Source organism: Ooceraea biroi, chromosome 10 (assembly GCF_003672135.1).
Source record: "Ooceraea biroi isolate clonal line C1 chromosome 10, Obir_v5.4, whole genome shotgun sequence".
Lineage (NCBI taxonomy): Eukaryota > Metazoa > Arthropoda > Insecta > Hymenoptera > Formicidae > Ooceraea > Ooceraea biroi.
In genome coordinates, this window is record NC_039515.1 from 5,749,866 (window position 1) to 5,769,963 (window position 20,098).

Genomic DNA, 20,098 nt, shown 5'->3' on the forward strand with positions numbered 1-20,098 from the left:
ACATTAAAATTCATTAGCGTCATAATGTGATTACAGTGTCCTTTACACTAGAAAATCTTTCCCGTACATAATTAAATAAAAACGCTATTTCAATTCTGTGGCGCATTCAGGAGCATTTATTGCGTCTCCTCGAGTAAGACCACGTGAAAACGTGAAAACCTGAACGCGATAAGGGAGAAGTACTCCATCAACATGATTCTATCGTGATGAAGACCCTTATTCTACCGCGCTGTTGAATTTCGATCCTGATTATCCTACCTGCAGCCGGCGCTGCAGATAATTCAACGGCGGTCCTATAATTGGCGTGTTTCCGGGATACTGATGAGCGCTACCGCAACTCGAGGCGGCCGCAGCCGCGTGCACGCTGCCATAGAACTTGTTCTCCGTCCTGTCGCTGACAAGATACTGATCATCCTTGCCCAGCCCCACTTCGTCCTCCTCACCCCCGTACGTGTCGTCCGAATCCGGCGACGAGCTGTTGCATCTCCTCACCCTCCGTACCTGGAATTTTAATGCAGATCCCGTTGAGCACTCCCTCTTAGCCCGATTCTACATCTCGCTCGCTCATTAAATCCACTCTCGTCCGCTGTTACGTAACGTAAAGCGAAAGGAAATTTCAAGCAGGAAGCAAGAGAATTTCCTGCGGTACTGCCATCTTAAAAATCGTAATGACAACGATAAAAGAAAATCTTTAGGTCGCCGTAATTCAAAGGAAGAAATTCACGGCGAGGCAACTCGGAAAACGTTGCCTGCATTCACCAAGACGTAATCCAACCGAATCCGGAAGAAAAGACCGAGCGCGCGGAAGTAGGTCGACGTGTTTGTAAATCGTCGGCACGAAATTGTGAATAAAACTCGGAACCGCGGAGTCAACCGCGCGGCGACAGGGAAAATCCAATTTCCTGCTGCAAGGCAATTCCTGCGGAACGACGACGGAGGGTGTTTCGCGCCTTACCGTGATGCGCTGTCCATTGTTGGTGGCTGTGATCTCCGGCTGGGACGTCTGGACCGAGTTCAACGCGGTCGTAAGCTGATCAGGCCTAAGCTCCTTGCCATAGGTCACTTGCCCGTTACCCTGCGTCTCCTTCGTCGGTGATCGACAGGGTGTTCGGAGGCTCTGCGGCAGCAGCTCCACCAGGTTCGTCGAGTGCGGTTGGTACCGCAGTATCAGCACACAGGTGGACACCAGGGTGTACGCGAGCAGGGTACCTGGACAGGAAGCAGAAATCCAAGCATCCTGACACGGCGAGCTTTCTCTGGGTTTCTCCACTTTCGCGCTTTCTTGGCATTTCAGTTGTACAATATTATTTTGCACATTATTGCATTATATTTTGCGCTTATGAATACACCGTTGAAAATTGTGCGTCCATATGTTAAAATTTTCTTGTGTTGCCATGTTTTGATTACTACTTCAATGTAAAATTAACATACAACTGATATGTTATTATTTTTATAACAATTTTATATGTTACATTAATGTTAACTTCATAACTTAACATTTTGTGTATGTCTCTTAGAGATGGAATATTATTTGAAATGCTTTTAACACAATAATTTTAAACAATCAACATGTCACAAAGTCAGTTTAACATTCTAAAAGAAGTTAAAGTAAATCTTCAAATAATCATGGACTTTGACATATAAAATAATCAAATTTACTAAAATTAAATGTTTCTATCAAAAATAATTTAAGTTGAAATAATTACTATCACGTGTTAATATAACATAAAAAGTAAATGTTCATATTGTACGAACGAAAATGTTCTATCAACTTTTCTGATGAGTTGTTGTAACTTCTCTTCCATGTAGTTTTCAATTACTTTGTATGTTATTTTTACATCACACTTAAAGTTACAATAACAAAAATAAATGTAAAGTATTGTGTTAATTACTTAACATTTCTAGTTTGTCAAGAAGTAACATATGACGAATGAGTTACTTCAACTTAAAATTTATAGTGGACTTTCTGGGACATGCAAAAAATGTTAAAATTAACATTTTATTTTTTACTGTGTATGAGGTATTGGGATCTACTTCGGTGAAGCGCAAATGTACATCTGATACGTGCAATTTTGCTAATGGATAATAATTATTTTTGTAAAAATACGAGCGAATAGGTGGCCAATCAGAATGACAAGATCAGCATCGTAAAATGATAGATTGCGCGGCGCGTTCGCTCCATCATCCTCATCCTCACGAAGAGTGTTTCACGAGATTAAATTTCCACGGTGTTCTCGTAACTCGCACAACCAGGCGTTGGAAAATTGTTTCGGATAATGTCTTACCGATCGACATCATCTCCACCAACACTTCCAACTGGATCAGCAGCGCGGCAAAAGCGGCGCATATGCCGGAAGTTAGAGTCGCAACTGCGGGGGTGCCCGTCGCCGGCCAGACTTGGCTGAGCTTCCTGTGCGAGTAAACTCGTGTCATTAATGTGATCGATTAATTAATTCTAACAAGTTCGTGATAAGTAAATCCTTTAAATCCTATCTTTATCTTATGAATTAAGAAATATCGATAAAAGACACTTTCTGTACTATAATAATAAAGCTGGATAATCAAATATGGGTAATTATTTAGTTTAACGGAGCAACCTCGGATGATCTTGACCTTGACATATATTATAGAGGTCACCCTCCTGAGTGACCTTCAAAAGATTTTAGCCGTCGCTCATTGTTTATTAAAAAGTTATTAAAAAAAGCAGTTTAATGATTTTGCACGAATTTTCAACTGTCTACGCGAAGCAAGGACTTGAGTTTGACATATATTACAAAAGTTACCTTCCCGAATAACCCGCACTAGGTTTCACCCGTCGCTCGTTGTTTGTTAAAAAGTTATTAACAAAAAAGTTTAATGAATAGAGCATAATTTTACGATATCATATACGTTTACGAAAGAGTATATTTGATGGAATTTTAGCTTTAAATCAGAAATAGGTTTGGGTTAGGTTATATTTTCCGAAACTGGAGCCCCGGACGCGGCGAAGCCCCTTCCCCCCGCCCTCCCGCGAAGCAGGCTGAAAAACGAGCGTATATGTGTCCGGGGCTCCAGTTTCGGAAAATATAACCTAACCTAACCTAACCAGGCTAGATTAGATTAGGTTAGGTTAAATCACTTTCCTTCCTTCGTTCATATTCGTCGTTTGTCTTTCAATATTCAAAATAACTACTATATTTTCGAAACTTCTTTGGTTAATAACTTTTTAATAAACAATGAGCGACGGCTAAAACCTTTTGAAGGTCACTCAGGAGGGTGACCGTGACGACATATGTCAAGGTCAAGGTCATTCGAGGTTGCTCCGTTAATCTAAATAATTACCCAAATATGTAATAATTATTAGGTAACTAAGTAATCTGGGTCGCGTCTAGGATCCGACAATGGATCATACTAAACACATACTTATGACAGCGCAATATAGCTTGTCGCATATTAATTTTATAGCAATAGCATTTTATAGGATAGGTAACTTTTAAAAACAAACATCAAAATTCCCCAAAACATCGCTATATCGAGTTGTATCATCATCTAAATGCGATTCGGATTGCTTAGTTAATGAATTAATATATTAATAATTCGATGATGAAAAGGTGAAAGTAATTACCGGAATATAAGGCCATCCTGAGCCATCGCATAGACTATCCTAGGCATCGGAAACATACTGCCGAACATGGAGACCGTCAGGCCTGCCAGTGCACCGATGGCGACAATGTATTTGCATTTATATGCTCCGACCTGGCCGAACATCTCCACCAACGCCGAATCCTGGTCGACCTGGTCGTAAGGAACTGAAACACGTAAAGAAACGTGAGGATGTACTGAGAAATGCATGTTACAGTCCTTCCGCAAAGCCGGTCATCGTTCTTTGCGATTTCCACTCGCCACACGTAATCTTTGACAATATTCACCGAGACAAACAATATTCACACTCGCGGAAACAGTTGCGTTTTGCTCGATAAATTCAAATGTGCAATAAAATGAAACGTCGCTCGCTGGAATTGTTTAAACACGCGTTTCGATCGATAAACTGCAAAACAACCGACTTGTGCTTAATAGTCTACCCACCAATCAGTGTCAGCACCATGCTGCTGGTGACGTAAGCGATGAGGATGATGATCAAGGACGAGACAATGGCGAGGGGGATGCTCTTCTTCGGATTCGTCGCCTCCTCGCCGGTGGTGGCTATTATGTCGAAGCCGATGAAGGCGTAGAAGCACGTCGCCGCACCGGTGAACACCTGACGGAGAGAAGAGACCGAACTCTTTCATTGCGTCGGACGGAATATTCGCGCGGTAAACCGATTTTCAACCCCGCGGTGGAGGGGCGCGGCATCTAATCGGAATTGAAAACGCAATAGAACAGGATTTCGTGGAAAGGTGAAATAAAAATAGAAACTTAAATTAGAGTCGAGAATGGAGAGCTGTTGCTTGAAATTCAATTTCAGTCAGACGTCACGGTGCTTTTTTATTAAACTGCGAAATGCGCTCGTAGGGTTGATCGGTATCGAATAATAATAATACGGTGTTTGCGCATTTGGTGTGTTGCACGATTTAAAAACAACGCTTGTTTTGTCGGTTATGAGCGCGCGCGTATAAAGTAATTAAGCGGAAATCGATAAAAGCAGTTAATTATCCGACGTGAATTGCCTCACCGCTATCAACCCCTCTGCTTCCTTGTCGGATTTGTTAAAAATGTTCCCCACGGATAGTACAGTATTAAAGTGTTTACATTTTCAAAGTCTGCTCCATGTGCTCATGAATTTCTGATGAGCTCCGGCTATCAAGTGAAGAAGGGGTAAGGGTGCAGGAGAAAGAAGAGGGCGAGTGCGAACATTTGAAAAAGGGATAACACACACTCGTATCAGCGTCAAAAATTAATCTAATACCGGCGTTATTAAAAGCATATCGCATTTTAAGATTATTTCCGCTCATGTGTGTGATACGTTTTAATTTATAACATTTGAACTTTATTCTTTAATAAGTGAAATTCTATTCATCATATTTGACGATGACATTTGTAATTATATCTCCAACAACCCTCGACGAACAAAGTCCCATTGAGAAACTTGCACCAAAGAAAGTGAAGAAGGAAACAAAGAGAAAGTGCGCCGAGTAAGAGAGAGGAAGAGATGAAAGGAGATCAAAAGATCAACTGGATGGAGATGCCTAAATTTAAATTTTCGCTGGCAGCGTGGGATCGGGTGAGAGATTACGAGAGAACTATTTCCAAGGGTTGTGCCATAAATCTGGCGGGGGATGTGGGCGTCATGTAATCTGTACACCTCGTCTCATATACATCTCGGCCACGAGTGAGGCGAGCGCGCGCGAGGGTGCAGCACAAAAGCGCGGTTAAATTGCGGGTTAAAGTTTGGCGCAGATGCCGCAGATACACTGCTGAAATACTTTGTGAAACCTGAGTTTTCACCTCAGAATCTCGTCAGCCAAGTCAAGAAATCGCTCGCACGGCGAGACGCAAACGGCGCGATCTTGCAAACGTGTATCCGGAGAATGCCGAACGTTCGAAATCCCGTGCTTGAGAATTTCCGCGTTTGCGGAAACGAAAAGGACCGCGAAGGGAAGCCTGTGCAACTTTGCTCGACTTTTCAGACTTCCGAAATTCCGGTCATCGTATACTTTTATGTCGCGCGTCGTCAGTTAATTAATTGCTCGACCAGGAAGCATTCCGGCCTCGTAAAGGAGAAGGGCGACTAGTAAAGGGGAACGGTTGGATTCTATTGGGTTGGCCAAAAAGTAATTGCGTTTTTTTTTATATAAATAAAAGGCGAATTTTTCATGGGAAACAAAAACTTTATTAAACAATATATTGTCCATTTTGTTTGATTATCTTTTGCCATTTTTCAGGCAACTTCATGATTCCGCGCTCAAAAAAGTTCTTATCTTTTTCAGCAAAAAACTATTCCAAGAACGATTTCATATCCTCATCAGCAGTCAAGGTTTTACCATTCAAGGCGTTTTGCAAAGAACGAAACAAATGGTAATCTGATGGTGCCAGGTCTGGCGAATATGGTGGATGTGGTAACATCATGGTAACACATCCCATCCAAGCTGCAACAATTTTTCACGAGTGACCGAACTTGTACGTGGTCTAGCGTTATCATGGTGAAACACAACACCTTTGCGATTCACCAATTCTCGACGTTTCTGTTTGATGGCATCATTTAATTTATCCAGTTGACGACAGTATACGTCTGAATTAATGGTTTGATTCCTCGCAAGCAGCTCAAAATACACAATACCTTGAAAGTCCCACCAGACTGACAGCATAATCTTCCTTTGGTGAATATCTGCTTTTCAAGTGCTTTCAGCAGGTTCATCACGCTTGCTCCACCATCTTTTTCGTTTGACGTTGTTGTAGACGATCCATTTTTCGTCGCCTGTTATCATGCGTTTCAAAAATCGATCATTTTCCTCACGTTTCAAAAGAGAATCGCAGATGTCAATACGCTTAGTGAGATGAATTTCTTTCAGCTCATGTGGTACCCAAATATCGAGCTTACTAATGTATCCAAGTCGTTTTAAATGGTTTTCAACACTCGATTTCGATATGTCAAGATTCTCAGCAATCTCTCGTGTCGTTAAACGCCGATTCGAATCGATCAGTGCCTTTATTTTGTCATCATCAATTTCGATTGGCCTTCCTGAGCGTGGTGCATCTTTCACATTAAAATCTGCAGATCGAAATTTAGTAAACCAATTTTGACACTGCCGCAGTTTTAAAACATCTTCGCCATATACATCACATAACTTTTTATGAGCTTGCACAGCGTTTTTCCCTTTTCGGAAGTAACAAAACAAAATATGACGAAAATGTTCTTTTTGATTTTCCATTTTGAAATCGACGGCAAACAAACAATTGTTAACGAAATCGTGTACTTTCTTTTTCTAAAACAAGCTTGAACCGTGAGTTGTTAACCTACATAATGAATTTGCGGTTTAGAATGAAGTTAGTCACATTTTAAGACATGTATGTCCATCTATTGGAAAAAAACGCAATTACTTTTTGGCCAACCCAATATAAAGGCGGTAAAAGCGTAGGACATTGAGGAAGGACATCGGGGAAGATTCCTGAGGAAGCTCGTGAATCTTTCAGCAGGACAGCTGACCCTGTTTGGCTGTTCCACACGTTATTCCTCTATCCCTCCATTACGCTCGCCCGACTATTTCTAAATATTGCCCCATCGTGGAAAACAACGTTTACTTTATTACATCCAAAAGTTATGCGACTATACAAAGGAGACAAGAACCAAAATTCCATTTCTAAATGAAAAGTAGAAAGCAAACTGCCGGTTCCGTAATCTCTGAGTAATTTTAATCCACACGTTCCTGAAATCCAAGTACTTCCTTGGACGAAAAATAAGTGGGGAGAAAGAAGGAAAAGTCGTAAATTTTGTTGATGGTTCGTTATCGCGAAATTTAGTGACTTTTCGAGGTAAATTACGTGCCGTTAAATGAAGCAGTTGCTAAATTAAAAAAACATTGTAACGAGCCGCGTCATCGCGAGGGAGGCGGCCTCCCTCCATCCATTGCGCTTATCTTACCCGCGCTTTTAGCAGACACAAGAGATTCAGATTAGATCTCTTGTCATACTCTGTAAAGAGAAGAGTTTATTCCGGGATTTTATGTACTACTTGGTGCTATTACTTTTTTGTACTTTGTACTATTTACGAGAAAATCCTAAAGTCCTCAGAAACTACGAGATACGACTACGTCAACGAGTACAAATGATTCAAACATCAGTATTCCCGGCATGTAAATGCACCTTTAAACCCTGCGCAAAGTGCAGAACATGAGCATGAACAATATTGGAGAAGCTTGGCGCTTCTCTTGAAAATATCGCGGCGCGACTGGAAACGTGGATTGCACACCGGAAGGCGGGGGATAAATCTTCGGAGAGCCGGCGCTAGAAAGTCGGCGGCGCATCCTCGTATTGCATTTCGTCTGATTGATTTATTCTCCGATTTCGACGAGAGCTGCGCCCGCGAATGGAACTCTCAGAGATCAACTGAACCGCAAACAATAAACAAGCGTACTTCGAAATTCGAGAACAGGAAGTCGAGGAGGAGAATAAAATGGAGCAACATCAGCTAACGTTCCGGAAACGGAAACGTTCTGAAAAATGGCAGAACACAAGATAATTAAAAATCTAAAGTTTTAGATATGCCATGCTGTTCCGAAAAGAAAAGAAATAAACATGAACTTTGCGAGAAATCTGTTAGATATATGTAAAAATTTTAATCATCTTTTGCATGTTTTCACTTTTTAGATGCATAATACACAGTAAAAAATAAAATGTTAATTTTAACATTTTTTGCATGTCCCAGAAAGTCCACTCTAAATTTTAAGTTAAAGTAATTCATTCGTCATATGTTACTTCTTGACAAACTAGAAATGTTAAGTAATTAACACAATACTTTACATTTATTTTTGTTATTGTAACTTTAAGTGTGATGTAAAAATAACATACAAAGTAATTGAAAACTACATGGAAGAGAAGTTACAATAACTCATCAGAAAAGTTGATAGAACATTTTCGTTCGTACAATATGAACATTTACTTTTTATGTTATATTAACACGTGATAGTAATTATTTCAACTTAAATTATTTTTGATAGAAACATTTAATTTTAGTAAATTTGATTATTTTATATGTCAAAGTCCATGATTATTTGAAGATTTACTTTAACTTCTTTTAGAATGTTAAACTGACTTTGTGACATGTTGATTGTTTAAAATTATTGTGTTAAAAGCATTTCAAATAATATTCCATCTCTAAGAGACATACACAAAATGTTAAGTTATGAAGTTAACATTAATGTAACATATAAAATTGTTATAAAAATAATAACATATCAGTTGTATGTTAATTTTACATTGAAGTAGTAATCAAAACATGGCAACACAAGAAAATTTTAACATATGGACGCACAATTTTTAACGGTGTACATGCAATATAATTTAGTCATCAAAATATTTGCATTTACTATTGTTTTTCGAAGTTACGTTTCTCGTTCATGACATGTGACGTTTTATAAACTTCGATGCCTCTTCAAAAACGAGTAAAAAAGCGAGAATTTAAAGTTTAAATAATAATACCAGAGTGCTGAAAAAAAGACTAAAACTTTTGCATACACCTAATACATCTATCTGCAGCTTCTTTCTGACTTCTGGTCCTCCATCTTGCCCGACAACTTATTCAATGTATTTGCGCACGGGGGTTTACCTTCCTTTCACATACTCGCGATACATCTTCCTTGCGGATCGTAACTGTCGTACGTAGAATTCGCTAGCGAAATTTCGCCACGATCCGACGCCTCAGATTGAGGGTACTCCTTCGGTCCGGAGGCTTTAACGGACGTAAGGTGAGGGGTCAGGCGAGTTAGACGATGTCACAAAAAAGCCCGAGCTATTTTCTCCTTGCCCTCGCGGTTACGAGAGCGTCTACTAGGAGGAGTCCTCCCGAGCCCAGTGTCTTCCTCTTTTGAGCCGGCAAAGAGGGTCTCCCTCTGTTGAGACGATGGATCTCTCCGCTTTTCGGAGATTCACGGAGCCGCGTAATAATCCTGTACTAATATTTAGCATCCCGGAGGGTAAACGCCGCTCATAGATGGTTTAACAAAAAGTCAACGCTTAGAGTTGCGCCGATGATGATTTTTTACTTCCGAGCTGTCTCTCACTTCTCAATATACGAAATTTATCCTGCTACAGGCGAGTGTATACAGGAATTTCAGTTCCTCTTTCATCACTTTAAAAAAAATTACTTAAAATTAAAATACGTTCTTTCTTTCGTTCTTGATAAGAATAGAGTTCCTCTTAAACAGAAGATACACGGAATTTGCACAAAAACATTATGAACTCCATAACTCCGATTCTGCGAGACGCAACTGGAAAAAAATTCATTAGAAGCGATGACCAAGGAAGGCATATACTCGAAGCAGGGAAAAACGCTCATATGTCCCTGAGGAATTGCGAGTCATTAATTTTGACGACATTCCGCGTTAGTAATACGATCGCGGGCGATCGGAAAATCGATCCGCATGTCGCGAGGCGGATTAAACGGTCGCTGGCATCCGGTTAGTGTGGTAGCTCGTGAACAGGATGTTCCGCGAGTAGTTAAGGGACACGTAGGCATCGCATATGATCCGTAAAAGTCAAAGGTACCGGCACGTGCGGACACGTGCCCGATATTGAGGATTGTCGACGCCAAGAGGGGTTCATTCGGATGGAGTAAATATGTATGCAAATGTTTGTCTTTTTTTCAGCGCTCTGGTATTATTTAAAGTTTAAATAACTTTTTTATGTTTTCAAGAATTGATATCAAAGTTGCAAATCGTGGAAAGGAAGGACAAATATTTTGATGACTAAATTACATTGCACATATTATGCACTTAAAACACGAAAACGAAAACAAAAATTAATTAAAACTTTTGCATATACACCTAATATTACATATATTACAACCCGGGAGAGAAGCATGCATAAAAAACGGAAGCACGTGTACGCAAAGTTAGACTAAAAAATTTAACTGAAATCATAAAAGCTCATTATATAAGTAGGTCGTTGCACAAGCTAGTTCAATATTTGTTCAGGTCATGGAATCGGACGTGGAGACGAACCGGAAGAAAATCAAGTGAAGTTTCATTCAACCTGCACGGCTAGATGAGTGGGATGGTGATACTTAGACGAGCGTGATTTATTCTTACTTCGCGAAATGATGTAACTTCTGAAATAGAATCAAGTGTTATTATTAGGAGTGTGATTTAGTTTTGAGGGTTTTGCAACAGATGGCTGTAGTGTCAGTTTGTTCCAATAGCTGTTTCCGATAACTGTTCTTTCTTACAGTGTTGACATTATCCATGACATTTAGTAGCATTATAGCAATAGATGCAATAACAGTCGTGTTTATTGTTTATATCATCGTAAAAATGCAACTTCCGAAACAGCATTTTCGACATGCGTTGCTTTTGTTTTTTAATCAAAAGAAAACTGCGGCTGAGGGTTATAGAATTCTTGTGGAAACTTATGGTGATTCTGCCCCATCAATTAAGACGTGTGAATACTGGTTTAGACGCTTTAAAAGTCGTGATACTGATGTGAAGGACAAAGAACGCTCGGGACAACCAAGAAAGCTTGAAAATGCAGATTTGCAAGCACTATTGGACGAAAATTCAACACAATCCACTTCAGAACTTGCTAGAGCATTAAATGTTGATCGTACAACAGTTACCAAACATTTACATGAAATGGGAAAAATTCAGAAAGAAGGGAAATGGGTTCGACATCAATTATCGGAAAGTGCCATTGCGAACCGGTTGAACATTTACATTTCGTTGATCGCCAGGCAAAAAAAGAAGAGTCATTTGTCTCGGATCGTTACTGGGGATGAAAAGTGGATCTATTTTGATAATCCGAAACGCAGAAAATCATGGGTGGATCCAGGCGAACCATCAACATCCACTCCGAGACGCAATATTCACGGTTGAAAAGTAATGCTCCGTATTTGGTGGGATAGTGTACTATGAGCTGTTAAATCCGCATGAGACTGTCACGGCTGATCGTTATCGACACCAATTGTACAAGTTGAAGTAAGCATTGGACCAAAAACGACCACCAATTGCGAGTAAACGACGGAAAGTGATTCTTCTTCGTGACAACGCTCGACCTGACGTTGCGTTATCAGTGAAACAAGCACTGTTAGAGCTTGAATGGGAAGTCTTACTGCACCCCGCGTATTCTCCATGCGATTATTATTTGTTCCGGTCGATGCAAGACGCTTTAGAGGATACACTTTCATAATTTGGAAGAAGTGCGAAAATTCGTCGACGAATGGATCGACTGAAAAGAAGAGTCATTTTATCGTGATGGAATCCATCTCTTGCCAGAGCATTAAATGTTGATCGTACAACAGTTACCAAACATTTACATGAAATGGGAAAAATTCAGAAAGAAGGGAAATGGGTTCGACATCAATTATCGGAAAGTGCCATTGCGAACCGGTTGAACATTTGCATTTCGTTGATCGCCAGGCAAAAAAAGAAGAGTCCTTTGTCTCGGATCGTTACTGGGGATGAAAAGTGGATCTATTTTGATAATCCGAAACGCAGAAAATCATGGGTGGATCCAGGCGAACCGTCAACATCCACTCCGAGACGCAATATTCACGGTTGAAAAGTAATGCTCCGTATTTGGTGGGATAGTGTACTATGAGCTGTTAAATCCGCATGAGACTGTCACGGCTGATCGTTATCGACACCAATTATACAAGTTGAAGCAAGCATTGGACCAAAAACGACCAGCAATTGCGAGTAAACGACGGAAAGTGATTCTTCTTCGTGACAACGCTCGACCTCACGTTGCGTTATCAGTGAAACAAGCACTATTAGAGCTTGAATGGCAAGTCTTACCGCACCCCGCGTATTCTCCATGCGATTATTATTTGTTCCGGTCGATGCAAGACGCTTTAGAGGATACACACTTTCATAATTTCGAAGAAGTGCGAAAATTCGTCGACGAATGGATCAACTGAAAAGAAGAGTGATTTTATCGTGGTGGATCCATCTGTTGCCAGAAAGATGGGAAAAAGTTATAGAAAAGGAAGGAAAATATTTTGATTAAGGTATTCATTCATTATCATATTTAAATACATGCGTTTTTGAGCAAAAAAACCCTCAAAACTAAATCACACCCCTAATATTTCGGGAGAGCGGAGATTTCAAGTAGATGTTTCGGGAGCTCCAATGAAGGCTCAAAAAAAATGGAAATGATCGTTTTGCCATGTCACCATTATATGTCACCGGATATCCTGACCCATCGACGGAATCGCCGATTACTTCCGGTTCAGCCTATAAAATCCGCAAATGTTGCACGATCACCCCTAACAGATGATTTTTTAGCACCGTCGCGCCGGCTGCTCGGCCAGCGTTCATTTTAATTCGAGCGTGCCATCGTGTGACACGGCGTTCGTTGACGAGGCGGAGAGCAGCAAAAAGTGAGCTCGACATTTTGCATGACACGCGGAATAATGGCGGTGGGCTGCGGTCCGTCCGCAGTGCGGGGCGCACGTAAAAACGGAAGCAGAGTGGCGTCAATATTGTGCGCGAATGCACGCAATGTTGCACGCTGTCACGTCGTAGACAATGGCACTCGCTCGAATCTCGTAACGTCCACTACGATCAATCATCACATGAAGAGAGCAAACGATAAAATTGCCACCGCAATACCTTATCAGAGGAAAATGTAAACCACATTATCGAACAATACAATCCAACTTTCCACAATTCTTTCCCATTGAGCGCCCTACATTGACATTGACATATCACACAGCACGCCAGTTGATCGTAAAATATTTCAGAATCAAATCATTTTCTATATCTTGCAGATTCGGAATTCGCCCAGATTCGGCGAAACAATTTCGGGAAACGGAGACGCTTTTGGCTTCTAAAATTGCAGTTGATTAACGAGAATTCAGCTTAATGATTGTGTATCGTGGTGTTGCGGCAACGATTGTATCAAAATTCCGCGTAACGATTGCACTGAATTTCGGAGTTGACGCAGGCGTTTGCGAAACAGCAATCAGAGATACGTGGAATTATCGTTAATAACGACGGTGGTGTGTGCGCGGCGATGGCAGCAAACGGGGGTTGCTCGTGGCAAAACGAATCGCCGGATCCGTTTTTGCGGGAACATCCCGGTTCGAATTTTCAATTTATTTCCCTCGGGATAGCACAGGAGTACGAATTATTATTTTTGCTTCAGCGGAACCAGCCAAGAGCATCATCGGGCCAAATACAAACCTCTGGCCCGACCACCTCTTTCTGTGCTAACTGCACTCTTTCACGTATCGTGCAGCACTCTCGCGAGTGCATCCCTAATGGCTTGCGTGTTGCATGATTCGTGAAACTTTTCAGTGATTCCGCGGATTGTGCGATGCGCCGGTATGTGTGTATGCGTGATTCTACGCAATATCAAGCCTGCACGCCATAATGATGAACTCGATATACAATTTATGATTCGTAATTTGGGGAGACAATGCTTTCCCGAAAATCGTTCGGCGCACACGATGCATCATATATCTCGTACATTTTCTCTTGCGCTGCATCAGACGTTGCTCCGTGTTTGTGACAGTGTAAGTGTATTCCCCCAACGTCGACGTGATCCGGCTCGTCGGAAATATTTGTAATAATACAAATATTGTAAATATTTTATTATATATATATTTATTTGGTAAATGTTCGTGTGGTTATATTTTTTCTATATACTATTAATGTCATTGAAATTCTTGAAATTATTGAAAGTTATCATTGATTTTTGAAACTGTTGTATGAATTGTTAAATTATTGAATTGTTGCACTATAAACCTTGTACTGCTCATACTTTGACAAACGGGAGGTTCTCTCAATTCTGGTCACCGAATTGTGGACGAAGGAGACGCAGTGAGAAGGCGACCGATGTGGACGGGAGCGAAGAGAGAACAGCGAGGTGTGTTTCCACCCATAGAACAGACGAGGATGGACGATGACCAGGGGCGTATGCCCAATTATATCGACTGTCAGCATCAAATATCGATTGGCATCGATCCATCGACGGCAAGGAACGCATGCGCAAATGACCGACGGCACCGTACCCGGTCTATGCTCGAAGGAGCAGGATCACCGTGTGGCACTCTTGTGATGGCTGTGCTTGTCTAAGGTTAACAGGATCCAGGAGTCAACTCCCGAGAAGCCGGATCGCCGTTTGATAAAATACTATCATCCGTAGACGGTTACAGTTGAGACTGCAAAATAATATACCTACTAAAGGCTGACAGAGTAAGAGACCTCCCGTCGTGAATTGTGAGTACTCTAAACTTGTACAATTCTGCCTAAAGCAAATTTATATTATATAGTATTGGAAGTTTCATCTAACGTTTTTATTTATTTCTCAATCATATCTTGTCGATCGTCTATATTATGTAGAGTATAGTATTGTTCCGATAGTCAATATTATTGGGTCGTCCGGAAAGTTCGTGCCGATTTTGAAGGAAAATTCAAAGGCAACATTTTTTTATGTCGATAAATATTTATTGACTTATGTATGCACCGTTTTGTTTCACAACCTTTGTCCATCTTTCACGCAACTGGAAGATTCCATTCTCCCAGAACTTCTTAGGTTTCTCGGCGAAAAACTCCTCAAGGTGATTTTTTATGTCGATCAAAGAGTTGAAGTTCTTGCCGCTAAGAGAATTTTGCAAAGACCTAAATAAGTGAAAGTCTGAAGGTGCAATGTCTGGTGAATACGGTGGGTGAGGTAGCACATCCCAGCCAAACTCCAACAATTTTTGTCGGGTGGTCAAAGAAACATGAGGTCTGGCATTGTCCTAATGGAACACGACGCCCTTCCTATTAGCTAATTCTGGACGTTTTTCCTGAATCGCTGTCTTTAATTCGTCCAGTTGCGAGCAGTACTTATCTGCATTTATCGTTTGGTTGTGTGGTAGGAGCTCATAATATAGGATTCCTTTCCAATCCCACCAGACACAGAGCATGACTTTTTTTGGATGAAGGCCGGCTTTCGGAGTGGTTAATGCTGGTTCATTTCGCTTACCCCAGGATCTTTTTCGTTCTACATTGTTGTAAATGATCCATTTTTCGTCACCCGTCACTAATTGCTTCAAAAATGGTACGTTTTCGTTGCGCTTGTACAGCGAGTCGCAGATGGAAATGCGATCCATTAAATTTTTTCGGCCAAATTATGCGGAACCCATACATCATAGCGACTTACGTAACCAAGCTTCACTACATGATCGTGGACAGTGGTTTTCGATATTTTCAGTATCTCTGCTAATTCACGTGTCGTGTAGCGCGGGTTATTCTCGATCAGTGTCTTGATTTGGTCATCATCAGTAGTAGAGGGTCTGCCCGAGCGTTCTTGGTCTTTAAGGGTTAAAATCACCAGCTCTAAACTTAGCGAACCACTTACGTACGGTTCTTTCAGCTAAAGCGCCTTCTCCGTAAACAGAACATATCGAATTTGTTGCTTGTGAGGCATTTTTGCCTTTCCGGTAATAGAAAAGCATCAAGTGTCTAAAATGTTCTTTGTTTTCTTCCATCTTCAAAAGAGTACAAAACTGACACGAATCAATTTATCTGAAACAACTTTTTTCCTAAAGATGCGTTGAAATGTCACCTTTAAGCATATGTATATAAATCGTATGTTTTCAATAACATTGATATATTCAGACATGTTCCAACGCCATCTATTAAAAATTGGCACGAACTTTCCGGACGACCCAATATATAAAAAGGGTCCTCCCAATTATCCACCCCCTGAGACCTTATTAATTTTACTGGTTTTATAAAAATCAGTTGGCGCCCAGTACATATATCGTCTTAGTATATATTTTAATAAATTAGCGACCTGACAGCCGCGGACCCGGCCGCGTCAGGTGAAGCCGAGTAACAAAAAAATACCGGTCGCACGTTATTATCTATTAGGTGAATGCCAAAGTTTCAGTCTCTTTTTCAGCGCTCTGATATTATTACTTAAACTTCAAATAAATTCTTGCTTTTTGACGTTTCTAAAAACGTAGCATCGAAGCTTATAAAACGTCATGATTCAACGATAAACATAATTTCGAAAAACAATAGTGAACGCAAATATTTTGATGACTGAATTGTATTAAGCACCTAAAGCGAAAAACGTGCAAAAAATGACTAAACTTTTTGTATATTCCTAATAATTCTAAGTTTCATTAATAAAAAAATCTTGTTTTACACTGAATAATTATTCAGACCATATCGGATCCCTTCGCTATCTACGAATGGCCTTCGGATAACCATCTAGATAACGTCTTCGGACAAGCTATCATTCTTTAGCTTTCTCTTCTTTATTTCTTCGCCATGGTTACGCGATCGGTCCGATATTCAGGACCATCGTCAGGGTATCGATTGCAGCCGCCATGTCTGGCTGCGTGTGAAACGGGACGAGTTCTCCATATCGTTCTCGCGATTATAGTCGCCTCCCGAACATCTGTCCTCAGTGCAACAAGTTTGCCATTGTTCCCCAGAGCTGTCGTAAGCCGCGGCCGGAAAATCTCTCGGCCGGATACACGGTGGTACCACGTTTTACACAAACGGCCGAAATTTCAAGCTTGAACCACACTCGACTGCTATAGCGACTATTACTACCCCTGCCATGTTTTCTGAATGTATTCAATAGTGTAAGTGAGACACGCGTTAAGTTTCAGTTATGTGTGCTTTACGGATTTACACTCTATGTAAAGCCAATAACTTTGCTAGTGCTATGTTGCGAACTCGCTCCTTTGTTGGATAAATGTTTTCCTCAATTGCCTGCATCAGTAGTCTCACTTTCTTTTAATTGGAGTTGATGTCCTTTTAATACCGAACGTCGAAGCACTGCAGCAGGATTCTGCCGATCGTTGACGCGGGGGGTGGGAGTTCAGATCTGTGAAAGCAGCTGGAAAAAGACACGCCGAGGGGTGCTTCAGCCGAGAGAGCTCCATCATCGTGCCTCTCGCCTCTCGGCGCTCCTTTTTTCTTTCGTTATCCGCGCAGAGGACTGCGCGACAAAGCTCGCGCGCTTTAATATAACTATCGACTACTACGAATCGTTTAACAATCAGCGTTTAATAATCGCCTCGATAATCGCGCTCGAGAATATCTATTATATGTCATGCAGCAAACTGGATGTCGCCGCGTTTCGAAGCGCAACTCTCGAGCTGCCTGATTTCCCATGAGATTTTTCCGGGTAAATTTGATTATCGTGCACCGTTTTTTTACACGATCCTGTATTGCTGCTTGATTATTCCCGACACTTCTGTATCGCGTTTAATCTTGTATGAAACGGCGACAAGTTACAAGGCTGCGTGATTTTTGCTGGACACACGTTGTACTTACCCCGCTCCAACCGTAGGGGAGGAAACCCTTATGCTCGGACCAGTTCTCGGAATCCACGTAAAACATGCCCGCCGCCATAACGAAGACCCAGACGGCGAGGTTGATGGCGTTCAACACGTTGTTGAACACCAGGGACTTTTTTACGCCCGCCGCCATCAGCAGCATCATGAATATCGTAATGACGAACGCGATAAAGTCTGGCGGCCGTCCTGGAAGAGAGATCATCAAAAATGTAATGAAACTTATTCAGCATGCGACTATCTGTTTGTTGAAAATACAAACTGATGATTTAAGAAGAATGATTTTAAAAAAATATTTTCCACATCTTGTTGGAACATATTAACGCTGCTCGTTAGGTCACCCGTTAACTGGCAATATATCCGATTTTTAACAAGCCATTGAAGCCGCAGTTAATTAAGAATTTAACTTGAAAGGTATCGTTTATGTAACCGTGTCATATTTCACATCAATATTTTTTATTTTGCAATTTTTATGTGCAGAGTTACTCGACCACTTAACGGATAAAATGGTAACGGGATTAAATTAACGGACGGTTGATTCTTTCGACGTTCGTTGCAGAGAAAAAGAGAGAAAAAGAGACACACACACACAGGGAGAGGCAACATGCGAAGGTTCGAACCAACTGATGATATACCCTGTGAGTCCAATCGTTGCGTATGTTTAATCGGTAAAAACCTTCGTGCTCGTGCATTCGTCATTTCCCCATGGGACTCCGGAAAAACGCAGTTACACATCCGAATTTTTACTGGTCAAATTACTCGAATCTTCTCCCCCAGCATGGAGGTTCCGCTCGAGCGTGATGTTTCCTGTAGCGGAAGAAGTCGACGCGGAAATTTTTCAACGACTAGAAAACGGCGTAATTCACGCGGTCGCAGATAATCGGAAGACTTCCTGCAAAAAGCGATAGTTTTCCTCCTTTTCTGGATTTTTTTCCTTTTCTCGGACGACTCGCTGTTTTGTTCAAGCGCTCTCTCGGGCTGAAACTCGATTCCGCGGAAAAGTGGATAATTCGAAAGAAACGTGGAAATTCGCTTCGCGAAACCCGTTTTCGGGTTACAAAATAGATTCTCGTCCGCCGTTACTAACCTATTTATTCATTACAGGAGAAGGAGGCAGTCATATTGTCGACGTCGCGTTCTCGTAATTTTGCGGCAGCAGTAATCTTGTTCTGCGATGAATAAAAATTGCGGTATTATTAAAAACGAGAAAAAAGCAATCTGCCAGCTGCTTCCTCGCGGAAGAAGCCCGCATAGGCGGCTTTTGTTCGCGGTGTAAAATGATCAACGTTGTCGCGACTCTGTTTTACGATGGCAGATATGCAGGGATGAATCGGGTACGTTTCAGCGACTTCGATTTGCCGGTCCTGCCGCTCATTATTACAATGCCTCGTACAATGCACACGCGCAAAAGGGGCACTTTTCGGCGAATCAAATGCTTTTGATCGCTCGAACGACTCGCTCGATTTTTGCGTCGGTGGACACAAACACATTGCGTTCACGTCCCGAGAAATTCGCGAGAGCAAACGTGCGTTGTCAGCTGTAAGACCATCGAACGCGGAATGTATGTGTATGTGTCAGAATTTGACGACGTTAAGGGGATGCTGGAGGTGCTAGTGAACTATTTTTTCACTATAGCGATGGTAATTGCAGTTTCGAAAATTCTCTTTATTGCTTGTGCAGAATAAAAAATCCTTTTCCACAAATGAAGCATAGATAGAAAGAAAGTCCGCTCTACAGGACTTTATACTCAAAATGGAAAAAAGTTAGAAAAGACAAATGCAAGTTTTTAACTTTTTGCCATTTTGAATATAGTCCTGTAGAGCGGACTTTCTTTCTATCTATACTTCATTTGTGGAAAAGGATTTTTTATTCTGCACAAGCAATAAAGAGAATTTTCGAAACTGCAATTACCATCGCTATAGTGAAAAAATAGTTCACTAGCAACTCCAGCATCCCCTTAAGTGACATTTTTATAAAAAACTAGATTTTTATATTTTATGAATTACTCTCTAAATTTCGTGTAGTGGAATCTCACTCTTTTGAAATATCACTTCAAGTAATAAGTGATCTCAAAAGTTTTCAAAAGAAAAGAAGAAGAAAAGAGTATTGGATCGGTTTTCCGGATGGTTATTTATAAGGTGATAACACAAATGTTACTTGCGAGAA

At 41.0% G+C, this 20,098-nt stretch overlaps 1 protein-coding gene across 3 annotated transcripts in view; it reads right to left on the bottom strand.

The window, feature by feature from the left end:
• LOC105282705 (cationic amino acid transporter 2) overlaps positions 1-20,098 on the bottom strand; it is a 100,535-nt gene that overhangs the window by 10,337 nt on the left and 70,100 nt on the right. For all 3 annotated transcript variants that reach the window (XM_011344914.3, XM_011344915.3, XM_026973409.1), the window contains exons 5-10: positions 17,913-18,121; positions 4,066-4,237; positions 3,605-3,788; positions 2,286-2,410; positions 956-1,209; positions 259-501 (exon numbers count right to left, since the gene is read on the bottom strand). In XM_011344914.3, the coding sequence (XP_011343216.1) occupies positions 259-501; positions 956-1,209; positions 2,286-2,410; positions 3,605-3,788; positions 4,066-4,237; positions 17,913-18,121 (1,187 nt within the window). The remainder of the gene's footprint in view (positions 1-258; positions 502-955; positions 1,210-2,285; positions 2,411-3,604; positions 3,789-4,065; positions 4,238-17,912; positions 18,122-20,098) is intronic.